Source organism: Eschscholzia californica, unplaced genomic scaffold (assembly GCF_041429995.1).
Source record: "Eschscholzia californica isolate CP2 unplaced genomic scaffold, dmEscCali1.0.p SCAF_3, whole genome shotgun sequence".
In the NCBI taxonomy this organism is placed as follows: domain Eukaryota; kingdom Viridiplantae; phylum Streptophyta; class Magnoliopsida; order Ranunculales; family Papaveraceae; genus Eschscholzia; species Eschscholzia californica.
The window spans coordinates 6,813,776-6,831,947 of record NW_028238420.1 but is presented as its reverse complement, the minus strand read 5'-3'; the positions used below and the strand labels follow the sequence as shown (position 1 = coordinate 6,831,947).

Sequence of the window (18,172 nt, the reverse complement as noted above, 5' to 3'; positions counted from 1 at the left end):
GTTGCGCTAGAAGAGGAGTAGCCAACATCTGCTAGAAAAGATTTCAGCCATACAAGCTCACATGTAGTACGCGCCATAGCACGGTTCGCTGCTTCAACACTAGATCGAGCAACAACAGATTGCTTTTTACTCTTCCAAGCAACAAGGTTACCCCCAACAAAAGTACAATATCCTTTTGTGGAGCTTCTATCAGATGGAGATCCAGCCCAATCTGCATCCGTGTATCCTTCAATATTCAAGTGTCCATTGGGACGATATAGTAAACCACGACCAGGTGCCCCTTTAAGATATTTAAGGATCTGAATCACTGCATCAAGATGAGGGCCACGAGGTTAGCCATGAATTGGCTAACAATACTCACAGCATAAGATATATCAGGCCGTGTGATAGTCAGATAGATAAGTTTTCCAACAAGTCTTCCATACATTTCAGAGTCTGGAAGTACCTTCCTTACTTCAGGACAAAGTTTGGAATTTGGATCCATATGAGAGTTAACTGATTTGCAATCCAAGTAACATGCTTCCTCTAAGAGATCCAAAACATATTTCTTCTGTGACAAGTTAATGCCAAGCTTCGAGCGAGCAACTTCGATACCAAGAAAATGCTTGAGTTTACCCAAGTCTTTTGTATAAAAATGAATGGCTAAATGATGTTTCAGAATCTGAATCCCTTCCTCATCACTCCCTCTAACTACAATATCATCAACATACACGAGTAGGATAACAATACCTCGAGAAGTCTTCTTATAAATGAGAGAGTGGTCGGCATTGAAGGGTTCTCATAGGGTATCTCATACACCTAATTGTCTAGTGTTGTTAGCGGAATCTAAAACATCTCTATGTTTAACACTAGTTTCCAGGATTCATACATGAACATATCAATGAACTAGAATGGAAAGAAGATTACTTCTTAATCGCTTTCCCACGAACTAAATTCCGACCAGTATTCGGAAGATAAGAGCTCCAAGTGTAGCTCCTCTACTTGAGACACCGAGTATATGACTTGAACTCCCTCCTTTCAGTCAGCTAGGACCTTCTTGAAGGTTGAGATGAAGAACTCCTTCTTCTTGACTAGATACTTGAGAAAACTCCTTTTTTTTCTCTCTCTCTCTCTGAGATGTATATCCTGAAACTCTTTCAGTTGACAGTTTCTCCTCTTGAGAATTGTCTAACACCAGAGACCTCTTCTTTAGGTTATCTAATTAGGTATATATAGAAATCCCTAGAAAAGGTATTAGACCCAAACTAGGATTCCTAAAACCTAATTATAAGGTAACTTCCAAAATTACCCTCTTTAGGGTTCTCTTGAGTGGCCGGCCGACATGGCCCTTTATGGGCTTCCTTGGCCGGCCCACTTAGGGCCTAACCGGCCATGTAATGGCCGGCCCCTTGCCTTGGTCAGCCATCACATGGCCGGCCCACCTAAAGCCTTTCCGGGCCTTCCTCTCGGGCCTGGATTTATTTGTCTCTTTTCGGACTTCTCCGAACTTATATGGACTTACCAATAATGGATCCAATCCACTTATTTGTCATTCTCTTTCTAGTCAATTTCTCTCCGTTCAAATCATTAATCTTATGTGTAACCCTTGTAGGATCTGGTCTATGTTAGTCGCGGATTACCGAAGTCATCTGACGATCGTAGTTGGCTTCTAGCTAAGCATTACGACCCCTAATTGGACCAGACTAATGATCTTCCGAGTAAGGTCATTAAGATCCTATACGCATTGCAACCTTGGTCGAAGGACACTCCTTCGGAAGGATACCATTCCTTCAGACCGAGGCAATATATCCTTCAGGCATGGCTTCAGATCATCCCATGAGAAGTAACTGTAGTACTAAATTTATCAAACCATGCCCGAGGAGACTGTTTGAGTCCATATATAGATTTCTACAGATGACACACCAAGTCACTAGAGGACTCGAAACCAGGAGGTTGAGCCATATATACAGTTTCCATAAGATCTCCATGAAGAAAGGCATTCTTCACATCAAGTTGATGAAGGGGACACTTTAAATTTTCCGCTAGGGAAATAAGAACCTGGATGGAGTTCAACTTAGCCACTGGAGAAAAAGTTTCATCGTAATCAATGCTGTAAGTTTGAGTTAACCCTTTTGCAACAAACGTGCTTTTAAACGACTAACTGTTCCATCTGGGTTATGTTTTAGAGTAAATACACATCGACATCCAACTACCTTAGCATCAGTTGGTCGTGAGACAAACGACCAAGTATGATTCAAATTCAACTCGTCAATTTCCTCCTCCATGGATTTCTTCCAACCAGGGTGCTCAAGAGCCTCTCTGTAACACTTAGGGACAATAACCGTGGACAAAGAAGTAAAAAATGCACGAAATGATGGAGAAACATTATCAAGAGAAACATAAAGAGATATAGGATATTTGGGACAAGACCGTTTACCTTTACGAAGAGCAATGGGCATATTAAGATCAATATAAAGAGGCGGATCCGTGGACGAAGAAGGCAATGGTGAAGGAGCTGAGATGACGTTAATGGTCTTTTGTGACGGAAGAACCTCACGTTGTGGACGACTGGTATGCACAATATCAGTCGAGGGTGGGATGGTTTGGGGGTTACTTGAGGATGCCAGAGTTTGGGGATCAATGGAGAGCGGTGGAACAGGTTAAAAAACGGGATGAGGAACAACTACATTCTCACTAAAAATGGTGTCTAATGAATTACACTCTTTTGAAAAATAAGGAACATGCTCAAAAAATAAAACATATGCACTAACAAAGTGTTTTCTCAATGTAGGACTATAACACCTCTACCCCTTTTGAGCACGATAATAGCCCAAGAATATACATTTATATGCACGAGGATCAAGTTTAACACGACTAGAACTCCTGTTATGAACAAAACAGACACAACCGAAAATTTTGAGAGGAATCGAAAACATCTCATCGTTCGGAAATAAAAGTTGAAAGGGAGATTTACCTTGCAACACACGAGAAGGCGTACGATTTAAAAGATAAACTGCAGTCATAACAGCATCTCCCCAATACAATTTTGGAACATTCATCTCCTGTAAAAGAGCACGGGCAATAGCAATAATTGGACCGTTCTTTCGTTTGCTCGACCATTTTGTTGGGGTGTAGCTACACAAGAAGTTTGGTGAAGTATTCCCTTTGATTTTTAAGAATTGGGACAATTCACCAGATTTGTATTCTTGTGCATTGTAGGAACGAAAGACTACCTGATGTAGAACGCAGCGGAATTTAAGAATAAAATAAACTAATACGAAGAACGATAAAATAACGATTAAATAACGATTAAATAACTCTAAATAACTGTAAACTCGATTAAACTTGATTGGGTTTTCTCTTCAACATCAGAATAATGGACAAACTAGATATCCTTTTATAGGATTCTGGACTTTCCTAGATAGACTTGAATTAGACTTTCCTAAATAATTAAAATACTGCAACTTCCTAAATAACTAGACTCAAATCTGGACCTTTCCAATTATTGGAAATACTAAAATAACATAATTTCCTAAACCTAAATTCTCTAATAATCATACTAAAATTGGGACTTCCTAAAACTATTCTCCATGGCCGGTTGGCCCATGGCCCGGTTTGGTCATGGAAAAAGCCTCCACGCCGGGTGCCCCTGCATCAGCTTCCCCTTCTCCCACGAGGTTCGTCCCGAACCGTTTCGACGAAGAAAATAATGTGAGCCGCCCGTATACGCTGAATTCCGCCATGGCGATTCGTAATTCCCACTTCGAACGATTTTTACATTGAATCTGAAGGAGACGAATTTGGCAAAAAGCGCCAACTTCAATTCCAATCTCATATGCCACTGAATCAATTATAGTTGGAAGAGCTACACGTCGGTCTACTTCCAATAAATCAACATACGGAAAAGGGGGACGTTGGCGTTCATGTGCAGCTACATCCTTACCATATTCTCTAGGCTGAAGTATGAAATTAGGGATTGAAATAGTTCTGAACTTCTCACTTCCAACATCAAATGCAATTATACATGCACGTCGATCATTTGCACCCAAAAGAAGTGCTCTAGTGCTCCAATATATAGAACCACTAACATAAACCGAAGGACAGCCAACAGCCACAAAATAAGGTGCCACTTCATTGATCCTTCTCCATCTATTAAGCTTATTACAATTGTCTTCTCTCCCGACTCTAGCGACTAAAACTGTCAACACCTCACAAACACTATATGATATACTCTTATCTAAGGTATAAAATTGATGTAAACCAACCAACTTGTATTCACTGCAAGCAGGATCATATCCAAATTGATAGTTTGATTGTGAGATGAGTAAATTGTTATTATATGTTTCTTTGTTTACTACCATTGGTTTAACCAGTGGTGATTCTTCTCGAGTACTGATATTGTACAAACGAGGAGTACAGCCAAACCTTGAGTCAATAAAACAAATCAGGCCATAATGGAGTTTGTTATTATTTGAGGATAGAATGACATTGCTTTCCTTATGTTGTAAAATTGAATGGAGGCCGCTGTTGCTGCTCTTGTTTTTCCTTCTTTATAAAAATCTTCAAATAAGTCACATGTCAAGAAGATGTCCCCATCATATTCTAGTTTATAATTTTGATTTGGTAGTGTAGCGATTAAATAGGGATTAGGTTTACGTGATTTTGATCTGGAAAGGTGTAAATCAATGAAGTTTTCATCTTTTTGAATAATAGAGTTCCAACTTTTCCGGACAGATTTGAAACGAAGAAGGGATTTGACTGGTAATCTGGTTAGTATCTCATATACTATTGTATCTTCATGAACAATAACATCACTGCCACTACTGTTAATAGGAGAAAGATATGGAATAATAACAATACCTTCACTGTTCTTCTTCTTCTTGAATTTGTTGTTGTCGTCTTTGTTGTTGATAGTGGAAGAAACTGCATTCATCATCGTGTTGGGAGGTGCCATTCGTAAAGATGGAGCAGAATGATGGAAGAAAATTAGGGTTTCCTTCTTTATTGATGGAAAAAGAGAACGATTCACCATTGTTAATGGGATGGAAGATGAGGGTTCAATGTCGGACTGAAATTGTTTAACAGTTTGACGACCATCTTCTAGGTTTTGTTTTGGAGCTGACGTATTGGTTGTCGGTTGAAAAGTAGACAACGATGAGGTTTGTTCAGGTATGGTTATATGAGGAAGTGTTTGGTCTCTAGTATCCTCGAGTTCAACGTGTGGACCTTCTTCATCTAGATAGTCATCTTCTGTTTCTTCATGTTCTTCTTCTTCTTCTTTAACTTCAACTTCTTCTTGAGCATCTTCTTTAACTTCTTCATACTTTTCTTTTTCTTTTTCCTGAGGAAAAGATATAATCGACGAGGAAGATGGTTGACGTATTGTTTTGACGTCGTTACAATTATGTAGTATCTTATCCAAATCGGACTTTAGGGATAAAACCTTCTCTGAAAAACATGGTTGTGGTGGAGGTGGTGAGTAGTAAAGAAAAGATGATTGTGTTGGTGGTGGCGGTGCCGAAGATGGTAGAGGCGGTGAACACGGTTGTGAATAATAAGAGTACGGAGTTGGTGTATAAGAAGAATATGGATGTGAAGCTGTATAAGACAATGGTGGGGGTATTGACGGTGATGATGAATACGGTGGTGAATTCGGCGGTGGTGAATGATTAGAGTACGGAGGTGGTGTAGAAGAAGAATATGGATGTGAAGCTGTATAAGACAATGGTGGGGGTGGTGACGGTGATGATGAATACGGTTGTGGAGGGATTTCTCGTTCGATTTCTCCCGGATTCCAATGATAATTGTACGAGTCGTTATTCACATATAAACATGAAGAACATGAGCATTGATTTGTTATCTCTTGATGAGTATAATTTGATTGAATATAATCATCTTGACGAATATAATACGATTGATACTGATGTAACTGGTCTGGAAAAAAATTTCCAGAATCATTAGCCAAAAACTTTGGTGGCTCTGAATACCACATGATGTAGAACGCAGCGGAATTTAAGAATAAAATAAACTAATACGAAGAACGATAAAATAACGATTAAATAACGATTAAATAACTCTAAATAACTGTAAACTCGATTAAACTTGATTGGGTTTTCTCTTCAACATCAGAATAATGGACAAACTAGATATCCTTTTATAGGATTTTGGACTTTCCTAGATAGACTTGAATTAGACTTTCCTAAATAATTAAAATACTGCAACTTCCTAAATAACTAGACTCAAATCTGGACCTTTCCAATTATTGGAAATACTAAAATAACATAATTTCCTAAACCTAAATTCTCTAATAATCATACTAAAATTGGGACTTCCTAAAACTATTCTCCATGGCCGGTTGGCCCATGGCCCGGTTTGGTCATGGAAAAAGCCTCCACGCCGGGTGCCCCTGCATCACTACCACTTTAGCATCAAACTGATTTGTTATATCGGCATAAAAAGATTGGAAAGTAGTAAAAAATTGAGAACGATCATTTAAAATATATAGCCAAGTCATTCGAGAATAGACATCTATAAAGGTAACAAAATATTTAGCCCCACAAAGACCAGTTGTCCTACTGGGACCCCCAAATATTAGAATGTATGAGTTCAAAAGGTCGAAGTCTATGACTATTAGGTCGAGGAGAGTAGCTAGACCTATGATGTTTACTAAGTTCACATGTTGCAATCGAGAGAGGAGAAAGGTGGTAAATCAGGAATCAAGAGACGTAAATTGTTAGCGGAAGGATGTCCTAATCTACAATGTCATTGAAAAGGAACAGAAGAAGTGTTCAAAGCAATAGACTTAATTGGTTGAAAATAGTAGAGACCATTCTTCTCAAATACTCCACCAATCGTTTCCTTTGTCTTTAGATCCTGAAAAATACAATATTTTAGTTTGAAAGTTACGGAACAATGGAGAAGTTTGGTAAGTTTACTAACAGATAAGAGACTAACAGGAAAATTAGGTATATATAAAACAGTAGAGAGGTTCATCTCAGAGGAGGGAACGACACTAATGCCACTAACTTGTGATTTGATGCCATCAGCCAACGTAATATAGGAAGGAGGAATGTTAGTTTTGAGGTCTCGTAAAAGGGTAGAATTACCTATCATGTGATCAGATGCTCCCGAATCGATTACCCATGGAGTAGACGAAATAGACTGAGGATAAGTGTTACCTGAAGCCAAGAGAGTAGCAGCGGAAGAGGATGGAGAGGGATTAAGCACGTGCATCTTTTCAATCATAGACTCGTATTCCTCCTCAGAGAGAGTTACTTGACCGGAACTAGCCTCAATAACTTTAGAATTACCATCTTCATTAGTAGCGTGATTAACCCATACTGGTTCTTACGACCACAGTTGATACAATTTTTTAGGCCTCGCCCTCGACCAAAACCATCGTATAATTTTTCATGCATTATAAACACTAAGTAAACAAATGATATTGCAAATAATATCAAGTTTGAGTGACAAGCTTGAGAAGCAAGTAACCAACAAGTCCGTATTTTCAACAATAACAACAAAAAGTTCGAGTTTGAAAGTTCGAGTTTGGGCGAAAAATGAGCAACCAACAAATTCGAGTTCGAGTAAAGGATGCTTAAAAAACAACCACAAAGACGACAAATAAGCTGAACCTAGAGAGAGAAAAATAGAAAATGAGTTGAAATCTAAAGAGAGAAAGTTAGGGTTTAGATCTGCCCTATAAGGAGAGAAACAAGAGAAATCCAACTAAAAAAGGGAACTATAAGCCAAAATGTTTAGAGATTTACCAAGAACAAGTTTCTCTTTTGATTTGTTGCTCTGATACCAAGTTGTAGATCTAGAGTGTAGAAGAGAGTAGAGAAAAGTTGAACTAGTTTTCATTGATTATTTTCTCTCATAGTTCTTACCAGGAAAAGACTTAAATAAATATAAATGATCGATAAGGACTATACTACCCTTACACTAACTATATATTTACATATTATATACAAGACATAACTTCAACACTACTGATGTGATTTAAGAGGTTTAGTCTTCCACTTTAGAGGTCAAGGGTTCGAGGCACACTGACCATTCAAAAAAAAATAAACTACTGATGTGAGGGGCACTGTCGGGCACGTAGCTCCTGAATATCTCTCGACCGGACAATAATCAGAGAGACGGATGTATTTGGGTTCGGTATCCTTCTCCTAGAGTTGATCACAGGCCAAAGAGCTTTAGAGTTCGGCACGGTGGCATTTGAGGAAATAAAACGTGCCGATGAAGGATTAGATGTAATCTCGAGCTGGATTTTAAATTGACATAACTCACCTTATTCGAAGAGGGTAGACTGTTGATTGGATTGGAAACATTTCAACTAAGCAGAATTTTTCATCGAGGAAGAAGAGTTTCGAGCCATCTTGCTAACCTACAATGAGCTCAGAAGCTCCACTTTTGGTTGGGTCATCATCATTGGTAGAAATTAGAGCTAATTCTACCAATGTGTCTAGTCTATATTGTGGTCCACATCTCTCTGAACATAAAGATCTTTCCACCCAATTCCCAAGTTGGTATTCTTCATTTGTACATTAAAACATAGACCAGAATACTTTTATTTGGTTTCAGTTAGCAACATTTCAGAAAGCGCCGGTAATGGTGTTATCACTGTTTCTGCACAACGGCCGTGCCGTCGCTAATATTCAACTTCTTTCTAAGTGCAGATGATACGCTGGACTGCATTAAGAAACACATTCCCATGTGGAACAGTATTTTCATTGACTCGTTAACCAAATAATCAACGGGCAAAATCGATCTCCCCAAATTATGTACCTGACAAATCCAAATAGTAATTTACAGTCATTGCCAATCACATTATTGGTAATGCTCTTTTGCCTTGTGCCAAACATGACCAGGGGCCATGATGTTGACATGTGGTTAGGACTAACAAATTGTGCAAGTTTCGTGTCAAAGCCAAGTTCCATGGTATGGAGGTAAGTTTGAGTGTGGGTTTTAAGTTTCATATCTCCTTGTTCTCTTTATTACAATATACATTGCCTTGGCTTTCTAAAACTCAACTTGAGTGATGCCTATATTAATGAAACAATGTACAAACACCAACGTCTTATTTCAGACACATAACATAAATTCAGAAGATCTGAATCGTTCATCGGTTAGCTCGCAGAAAATGAGAATAAGAATTGTGTCTTATTTCAGACACATAACTGCAATTAAATTTCCGATTGCTAAATAAGTAAGAGTTATGTCTTACATATCCTAAAGACATTGTAGCTTCTTTCTCACCATATATGCAATGTACAAGATTTAAAATGAGAACTCCAAAGTGAATTTAGCATAAATCATCATCATATAGTTTGAGTATGCAATTGAAAGGAAGAAAATGTCACTCATCTGTTGTTCTACATTAATGCACAAAAGAATGTTATATTTCTTTAATATATCCAAAAAAATTACATGCTTTGTCACAACCTATACTCCTTTTATGTCATATAATAACAAAAGAATAACAGTCTATTATGTATTTACTCACTACTATCATTGCTTTCGTTTTAGCATGAGCCAGAAAAAGACCTCTATCATATCAAATGATTTCTCCCCTTGTAGCACTAGGTTCTTCTAACAGCTTATTCTTCGGCAGTCTTTCAGTGTAAGTCCAAGCCTCTTCAATGGGTTGATCTTCATACATTCACGAGCCAGCCTCTCTACTTCATTGATGAAATCTGGACTTTCATAAATGTCAACAGGTTTTACAACCCTTTCCAAAGCAATGCGAGCTGCTTGTCTTTGCATCTCCAGTTGCATCTTCGAACTAATTTTTGAACTCTTGCAGGGTGCAGCTTCAACAACTTCAGTTTTAGAACTCATGCATGGTTGCTGTATACTACTATCTTCTCTTCGCTTGCTTTCCGCAAGCTTTTGATTTGCTCTCTCGATGAGGTCACGCATACTAGGCTTTGCTGATGAGGGGCACAACTTGTTCTTACCATTAGTTGAATCATCGAGTATGTACTTGCTCTCAAGTTTTTGCTTCTTTGGCAAGTGGAAATGCCTACAATCATCGGCACCTGAAACAACAAATTCATCCGTGGGTGCACCTCTTTTGCTTGGTACAGACGATGATTTCTGACCACTATAGTAAGATTTAACTATAGACTCGAAATATCCCCTCTGACCCGGTTTAATCTTGGTTTCAGCATCCCCAAGAAGATTGCTGGGCCTTTTACATGAACCCTTGTGAAAGGCAGCAACACCCGATGATTTTAAGTAAGAGTTAACTTCAGGGTCTTCAATCACTCTGCTTTTGTCAGTAGTTTGCTTCTTCTTCTTATCTTGACCCTTTAAGAACCCCTGGGGAAACCCTTGACCAGTACTAGCATGTGTAACCATAGATTCAGGAGTAGATTTTATTACCGATGATGAACATTTTCCTAATTTTGGTTCTTCAATGGAACATGAACGCACTACCTTCTTACTACTTGATTTGATCTCAGTAGTAGTATCAACATATCCAAGAATGCGTGTAGTTCCTTTCTTAGGTAAACTGGTGGAGACCCCAACATCAGAATTCAACATCTTCTTAGGGCAAGTTTTGATTCCGGCCGAGTTTTCTACTATGATTCTTCTTCGATTCTCTTCTAACCCTAGTGAACGACAACTCTGATCATTCTTGACAGAATGTAGTGGAACAACAGTAGTAGTAGTAGTAGTAGATGAGTCTGTTATCATTCTTGAGCTTTCAACACATTCGAGACGTTTCATAGTGGATCGAACATGAGCAAGTTCAATTTCCAATTTCTTCCTCAGTTCTCTCTTTTCAGAGGCATTCATTGTAGATACAGGAAATATGAGAGAACGTGGTGGTGGTGGTGGTAGTGGATTTGAGAGTTTTATGGCTTCGCTAGCCATAGTTTGATTAATTGTACTGCACCAATTTAAGAATGGGTTTGAGTCACTTGATTATAATACCAATGAATCTAAGATTAAAACCCTAAACTAACCACGTAACAATGAACTAGGGTTCAAAAGTTTGAATATCACTAGAAGGGATTAACAGGCAATTAATTGTAAACAAAAAGAGAATTGGAAGAATGAGAAAGAAATCAAAGTACCTGAAACCCTAAATCAACCAAGTAAAAATGAACTAGGGTTTAGTTTATAATCTTCTTTCTATTCTTCTTGCTCAAGAAACCTCTCTACTACTTCACTGGTTTCTATTTTTCGGAGTTCAGTAGTTTCAGGTTGTTTCAGGCAGCGGGGAACGACTCTATATATGCTCTGTTAGAAACCGCGTTATCTCTCCCTCTCTCAACGGTCACAAAGTATAGAGTGCGCCTATAAAATTTCTATTACGGTCCATCAGGTGCGAGATGGCATAACTTTTGTAATTGGCGTATAGATCTAAACGCCAATTTTCCTTGTGCATAACTTACTAACATATTAATTCAAAAAAAAAAAAAACTTACTAACATATGTAGGTCCTCGACGGAACTAGTCTGAAATTGCATCGATGAGACAAGATCTATCAAAATTGATGATGTCGGAAATTGGTTTTCTTGAATATCCTCTTAATGATCAATGCTTCTGATCTGACAATGAACTATTGTGTTTCTGATTGAACTTATCGGTTCTCCTGAATGTCCTCCTAGTGATCAATTCTCAATCCGTTGTATCACAAAAAAGAAATGACAAAAATCGAAGTTTGTTGTATAACTTAATATTTCTTCTATTTCTCACGATCTCTACTTTTGCCACTATATTATCTTCTATTTCTCCCTTTTGTATTGCAACAAGTAGGAAATGACAAAAGTTGAAGTCTGTTGTATAACTTAATATTTAATGAGAACATTGTCGAACAATAACAGAGCTATCTACTCACAAAGAAGTTTGGGGATAATTTTGAAGAAAGAATTGAAAATAGAGATAGTGTGCAAGTAATACGACACGTACAAAATTGTCTAATCAACAAATATGAAACTTACACCAAACCCGTATTTTCAGATGTAAAATGGACCAAACTATAACTTATACTCTTGATGGATATTGTTGAATATATTTTTTGATCTTCATCTGTTTTTCAAATTCTATGTAAGATGAGATTTAGGTGGAGAACTTTTTGATAAGCTTATCGACGTGAATAACAATGTCGCTTATATGTGGGCGAACAGTGGCTTGGGGCTGAAGCATCCACTTAATAAATTGATGGAGTGATTCAGGATAGGAAGGTTTCGGCTCAGTTGGCCACTTTATCTTTGCATTCTCAATGGCTGACTGTAAGTTTCCTTCTGGTTCTTCAAGTACATACTCGAAAGGAGATACACCATACCTGTAATAAAGACCAGCAAGAAGAGAAATCACAAAACCAGAATCATGATGTAGGATCATTCAGATACAAAAGTAGGATACGTTTTTCTCTCGGATTCAACGGCTCGAGCCAGATATCAGAATGTTTTCTTTTTTGTTTCCGGAATTCTGACCCATCTCTGACTGATCTTGGACCATTTAAATCAGACGCAAAACAAAACTGAATCAGATCATTGTCTAAACTCTAAAATAATATTAATTCACTATTGTCCCCCCCCCCCCCCCCCTCCTCTGAAACATGTCAGATTGAAGACATGTCGGATTCAGGAGGTCAGAATTCAGAAAATAAGAAGAAGAACAAAGAAACATCACGTAAGGCTCCAGTTGGTATAACCAGGCAAACCTTACAATTATTCACACCTTCGGACTGTTCTGGGCCTTACGGAATCTAATCCGTATTCTAATAATTGGTTAAAAGACAAAAGGAAAGGGTGGGGTTCTCACATTATCGCGTACAAGGTGCATCCAAGAGACCAAACATCTGTTCTCTCATCAATCGACGTACGGCTTGTGCAATCCCATAATTCCGGGGCTCGGTAAAGTTCAGAACAATGCTCTCTCACCCATTCCTACAAACAACCGAGCAACGTGTCTCAATCTATAAATAACATAAAATATTTATACTGGTTTATTTTAGGAGCAAACAAAGATTTATCAATTTTTTAAGGCTTTAGCTCCCTATGTAAGATTTCCACAAGTTTGCACAGAGTAAGCCTCCACAAGTTGGCACATAGTATGCACAGTTCACACATGTTCATACTAGGAACCCACGGCTAGAGAAGTACTAACTTGTCGTTTAACGAAGACCAACAGCAAATTGGGCCTTCGGCCCAATAATAAACGAATCAAAGATACAAAATGCGGAGTCATAGAAAATGACAAAGAAGATGAGGAAATACCTGTAACTTCAGTGCGTCAGGATGTGACTGAATTTCCTTTCTTGCAAGTCTAGCACTTCCAAAGTCCATCAATATTGCAAGTGGTGGCTTTCCCTTCTTGTTTGTGATAAGGATATTAGCTGCTTTGATGTCATTGTGTGCATATGGAGGGTCGAAACTGTGCATGTTGTTCAGTCCTGCACATAACTATATCACATTTCCTTTGTAAATAAAAATGTCTCAGTAAAATGAAAATTTTAACTTGAACTGATTCAGACTTCAGACTTCAAACACGGTGGTAAAAGCAAGAAAATCTGGTTTTGGTAGACAATCATGATACTTGAAACTAATTGGCAGGGTCTCATGGACTTTCCCCACTGAGCTGTGTTTCATCCTCGTCGAATGCCAACAGAACACATTATGTCTGAAGTAGATGATGTGGTTTGACTTTTATAAATGGTTTGCATTTACCTGCCGAAAGATCTGAAGAACATCCATGGTAGAAAATGATTCGTTCTTTGCTTTCATAGCTCGTTCATGGTCCACTAACGTTCCATCCAGATGTGCTGGAAATAACAAGTACGCTTCATGATTCGAAGATCCTTCATGTGAGGTCTAGACAGAGAACATATGTACAAAATCAGAATACCGGAAGAGAAAAATTTTAAGCAATAACCAAGACAAGAACATCAATTTGCGAATAGAACCGAACACATACAACATAAAGAGTACCTTCAGTTACAACTTACAAGATCCCCATCAATAACAAATCCATTGAATAAAGTTCAAATGATTTAGTAAGGGAAATTTAGGATTTCAGGTGATAAGCCAGAAAGTCCTTTTACACTAAGAAAAATCTAAGGTATGGTTGGTGAGAATATGCACGATCGAGGCGGCAGAGTGATACAATAAGATGGTCCTTGAGTTTTTCATGAGGCATCTGAATCTCACAAGTTAAATTGTACTTCTCTAATCCCACTTATTTAAATCCTTTTAAGTATACTGTATGCCTCTCTGGAGAGTTTAGCTGAATTTGAGGTGAAAGTCTAACTTACGTAGTTAATTGAAATTCCTATGGTTGCATATCAGTTTCATGGTTATATTCAGAGACTAGGTCAACTTGACTAAAGGAACAGTATTAAACTTTCAAAAATTCAATGTATTGAGCATCAATATCCATAGATAGCAAAGGTGAACTTCAGCTATCGAAGACCGTGAACATAAGACAACTCCAGAATGCGTTATATATATGCACAAATTAGAGTTTGTGTTGGATACTCTCCGTCAGTATTACTCTGAGAAAGTAAGAACTAGGGTACACACATGCTCATCTAGTACATTTGAGGTCCACATGCTCATCTAGTACATTTGAGATCCAGTTCATCCACACTCTCATGAAATATGTAACTAAGCCAACAACAAAGACTGCATAAGTTAGAACGTTTTTCTAATTCTAGGTGCATCATACAAAGCTACAAATAAGCCCGATCAAAAAATTGATTTAAACAATTCAACCCAACATGGATTTTTTTTCTTTACCTTAACAGCAATTATAGCATGATCAAGAAGAGGCAGAAGATTGGGATGACTAAACATAGATGAAACACGGATCTCCTCTCTCACAGCCTCCAACTGCTCCTCGGTTTCAATTAAAACCTTCTTTACTGTATAGGTCCCATCATCTGAAATAACATAAAAACAAACAAATAACTAATAAGCTAGGTGAATTATCGATTGGACACCCAAATCTCCACTTCCACCCATTAACTAAAAACATAAAACAAAACTAAACCACATTTTGAACTCCAAAAATTCTTTCGAAATCTTAACTACTGTGGTTTGGAATTCAATTCAAACGACGTTTATGTACTTTTTTGGTGAATCAAACACGTAATGAATTATATTGAACAACTTCAGATCCATAATGTAGTATTTTACATGAGACTCAATTTCTAACAAAAAAGACAGTTTTTTTATTAGATGCCATCAAGAAGGATGCAATTTATCAAACAAAAGCAAACCCAAGTTACTTGAACAAAAAATAAATCAAGTGCAACAAGTTAAGAGTGAATTCAATGAAGGGATCTGGTATTTTGACCTGAAACATGAGATGGGTCCTTGATTTTCTTGCTTATGCCACCAGTACCAGCTGCAGCAGAAGCAGATTCTGTAAGGATCTCCTTCACAAGATAAACATAGTCAGATCCACCTTCTCCGAGCTTCCTCACGATCCTGAAACGGTTCTCATTGATCCATATATCCCCTCCTCCATTAACTGAATCATACAGATTGTTCAAACCAGAAATCGAGCACCCCATTTTTTCTGTCTCCTCTCTCTTTTCTCTCTCTCTCTCTCTCTCTCTCTCTCTCTCTACTTCCTAAAACCCAATAGGATCTTCAGTTTCTCATCTTCAATACACACGTTTAAATCTCTCTCTCTCTCTCTCTCTCTCTCTCTCTCTCTCTCTCTCTCTCTCTCTCTCTCTCTCTCTCTCTCTCATTGATATATCTCTGGAATTGTTGACAAATCTGTCCGACAATCCTTAAATAAATTATTAGACAGAATCACTAATAAGACATAACTGTAGAAAGGACATCCATTAGATTATTGCCCCAGAATTGGGTCAATTCATTTTCTCTCAATCTAACGGTCAAAGTGAACTCCATTAACTCAATTTCCTTTTCAAGTGTGAATTGGGAATTGACCTTCCACCATCAATGGATCTCACAGAATCAAAATTAATATTATCATAATCTCATTATCTGTCAGCTTCTTCAACATAACCTAGTTTTTTAATTATTTCGGTGGTTCTGAACAGACATGTCTCCCATGTTTCCAGTAAAGAAACTTAACAACTACTAATATCAAAATAAATTGTTGTCTTTCAGGCAAACACACACATATCTTGTGGGTAATTAGCATACGAATATCTTTAATTCATCAATTTTAAAGAAGCCCAATTTGATAATTGAAAGTACTAAAATGAATTGAAAACAAGGATTACTACTAAAACATCTTTATTATCTATTGCATTCTTGAAATTACATGAAAAGATCATTCCAAATTCAGTTTCTTGTAATTTGCACAAACTTTGAATGACTCATTTATGATTATAAAACTAACTGAAACAGATGCTAACTTCACAGAGTAAAACTCTTGTCTCAGTTTCTAATCGAAAATGCTAATTAGATGGAACTCGGAATGAAATCGAACCATTCATATATCTACAGTAGTGATACAGTACTAACCAGTTCTTGAACTTGGAAATCTTGTCTGCGAGAGGAAGACAGGAAATTAGAAATGAATCATTGTAGTGTGAAGTATTCAGGTGTTGATCTTCTATTTCAGCCCTAATCAAAATTCACCATAATCAGTATCTTCTGAGTTATCGTCGAAGGAGAAAGACTGTCCAATCTGATTTTGTTCTGTTGGGAGAGAAATAACTTGTTGAAGGCCATGAACAACGAGAGAATCACTGGAAAACATTTCTAGACATGTTAGGTTTACAGGAACACCATTAACAGATAAGACATCACCGGATTTTGTGATTTTGACAGTAAAACCCTGAGAAAATGTTTTCAATGTCACTTCTTCATCTATATTAATCAGATCTGTATAGGTAAGCTTGCAAGGAAGAACATGGCGGTGAAATACAGATGAAAACTGACTCAAATTCCTTGAGTATGGCTCTATCGCTTCATCGATAGGTGCAAAAACCGTTAGATTCATCGTTTCTCTGAGACCTGGCAACTGAAGATCAAGAAATGAAGCCATTATAGAGTAACCTTGAGAAATCATCGTAGTAGAAGCTTTAGCAATGGAATCAAAATCAGAATCCAATTTATCTTCAGAGAATGGAAACTTGCATCCATGAACAACTTGAAAAGAAGGATCAAAGAATTCATCAATCGCAAAAATACTCAAAGAACCAATATCAATGATAGCAGATTCATTGATCTTGACGTTATTCAAAGAGATCTGTCCATTAGAATCAGATGTAGTGACAATCAACGACTGATTTCGTGATAATGTTGGAATCTTGGAACCGGAAGGAAGTGATATTAGGTTTTCTAAAGAGTATTTCAGTGGTGAGAAGTGATATTGAAGAAGATCTAAACTCGGCTGACCTGATTTTAAAAACGCAGCATCAGATGGAGCAAAGATAGTTGCTGCTGGTGATGGAAAAATTAGGGTTTTGGATATGAGTTGAAGAGTTAGAGACATGGAAACGAAACCAGAATCGGAGAGGATATCAATGGCGGCAGTTACTAGTTCAGAAGGAAGAACAGGAGAAGAGATCGGGAAGAGAGAGAGAAGAATGAGAGAGGTTAGAAAGAAAGGCGCCATTACTGAACTAGGGTTTTCGAAGCTTCTTGATAATCTGGTGGAAAAATCTCGATTTACTGTTGTCTATGAGTTTATATAAGAAACGAATGGGGCGGGAATTTGAGCGGGAAAAGAAGGGATCTGGTGTGATTCGGATCAAATAACAAGAAGTTAGCTTTCTTTGGTTTGGAAGTTAGTTATTTGACATTCCTTACTGCCGTGTGTGATGGGGCGTGTCTCTGTGGTGTCTGACGGGCCGTGTCTTTGTCGTGTGTGATGTGTCAGATATGCTACAGATCTATTTAGCACGACTACAAAATGAACAACAAGGCTATACAACCAGCTTCCTGGGACTTCTACTTGAGCCGCATGTGAGAGAAACAAGAGTTTCTCTCTCCACGTGAATGGACATGTGAGAGGAGAGAGAAACAAGGGTTTCTATCACATGCGGTTCAAGTGGGAGTCCCGTGAGGTGGGTTGACTATACTTTTTGTAAAATGAATCGAATCGTAGCGTGATCAAATAATCTTGACACAACCCATCAATGGTTAGTGTGTGTCAGATGCGCTACAGATCTTAGCACAGCTATAAATGAATCGTGTCGTAGTGTGATCAAATGACAAATGTCTGGCAACGCTCAACCTGATAG

At 37.9% G+C, this 18,172-nt stretch overlaps 2 protein-coding genes across 2 annotated transcripts; both read right to left on the bottom strand.

Annotated features, from left to right (window-relative positions):
• Positions 1-11,840: 11,840 nt before the first annotated feature.
• LOC147548043 (uncharacterized) lies at positions 11,841-15,741 on the bottom strand. Its single transcript, XM_086669675.1, has 6 exons — positions 15,295-15,741; positions 14,736-14,878; positions 13,668-13,811; positions 13,218-13,403; positions 12,763-12,887; positions 11,841-12,280 (listed from the first exon to the last, which is right to left on the bottom strand). The coding sequence occupies exons 1-6, from the start codon at positions 15,512-15,514 to the stop codon at positions 12,055-12,057; spliced, it is 1,044 nt and encodes a 347-aa protein (XP_086525801.1). The 5' UTR covers positions 15,515-15,741; the 3' UTR covers positions 11,841-12,054.
• A 456-nt stretch (positions 15,742-16,197) lies between these two features.
• On the bottom strand, positions 16,198-17,544 carry LOC147548042 (putative fasciclin-like arabinogalactan protein 20). Its single transcript, XM_086669676.1, has one exon. It carries the CDS (start codon positions 17,542-17,544, stop codon positions 16,552-16,554), a length of 993 nt encoding a protein of 330 aa, XP_086525802.1. The 3' UTR covers positions 16,198-16,551.
• Between the last annotated feature and the right edge of the window lie 628 nt (positions 17,545-18,172).

Coding starts and splice junctions, on each gene's coding strand:
- LOC147548043 (XM_086669675.1), bottom strand. CDS start 15,514: ATGGGGTGCTCGATTTCTGGTTTGAACAATCTGTATGATTCAGTTAAT. Junction 14,879..15,294: donor GGACCCATCTCATGTTTCAG/GTCAAAATACCA, acceptor ATGTTATTTCAG/ATGATGGGACCTATACAGTA. Junction 12,281..12,762: donor TGCACCTTGTACGCGATAAT/GTGAGAACCCCA, acceptor TCTTTATTACAG/GTATGGTGTATCTCCTTTCG.
- LOC147548042 (XM_086669676.1), bottom strand. CDS start 17,544: ATGGCGCCTTTCTTTCTAACCTCTCTCATTCTTCTCTCTCTCTTCCCG.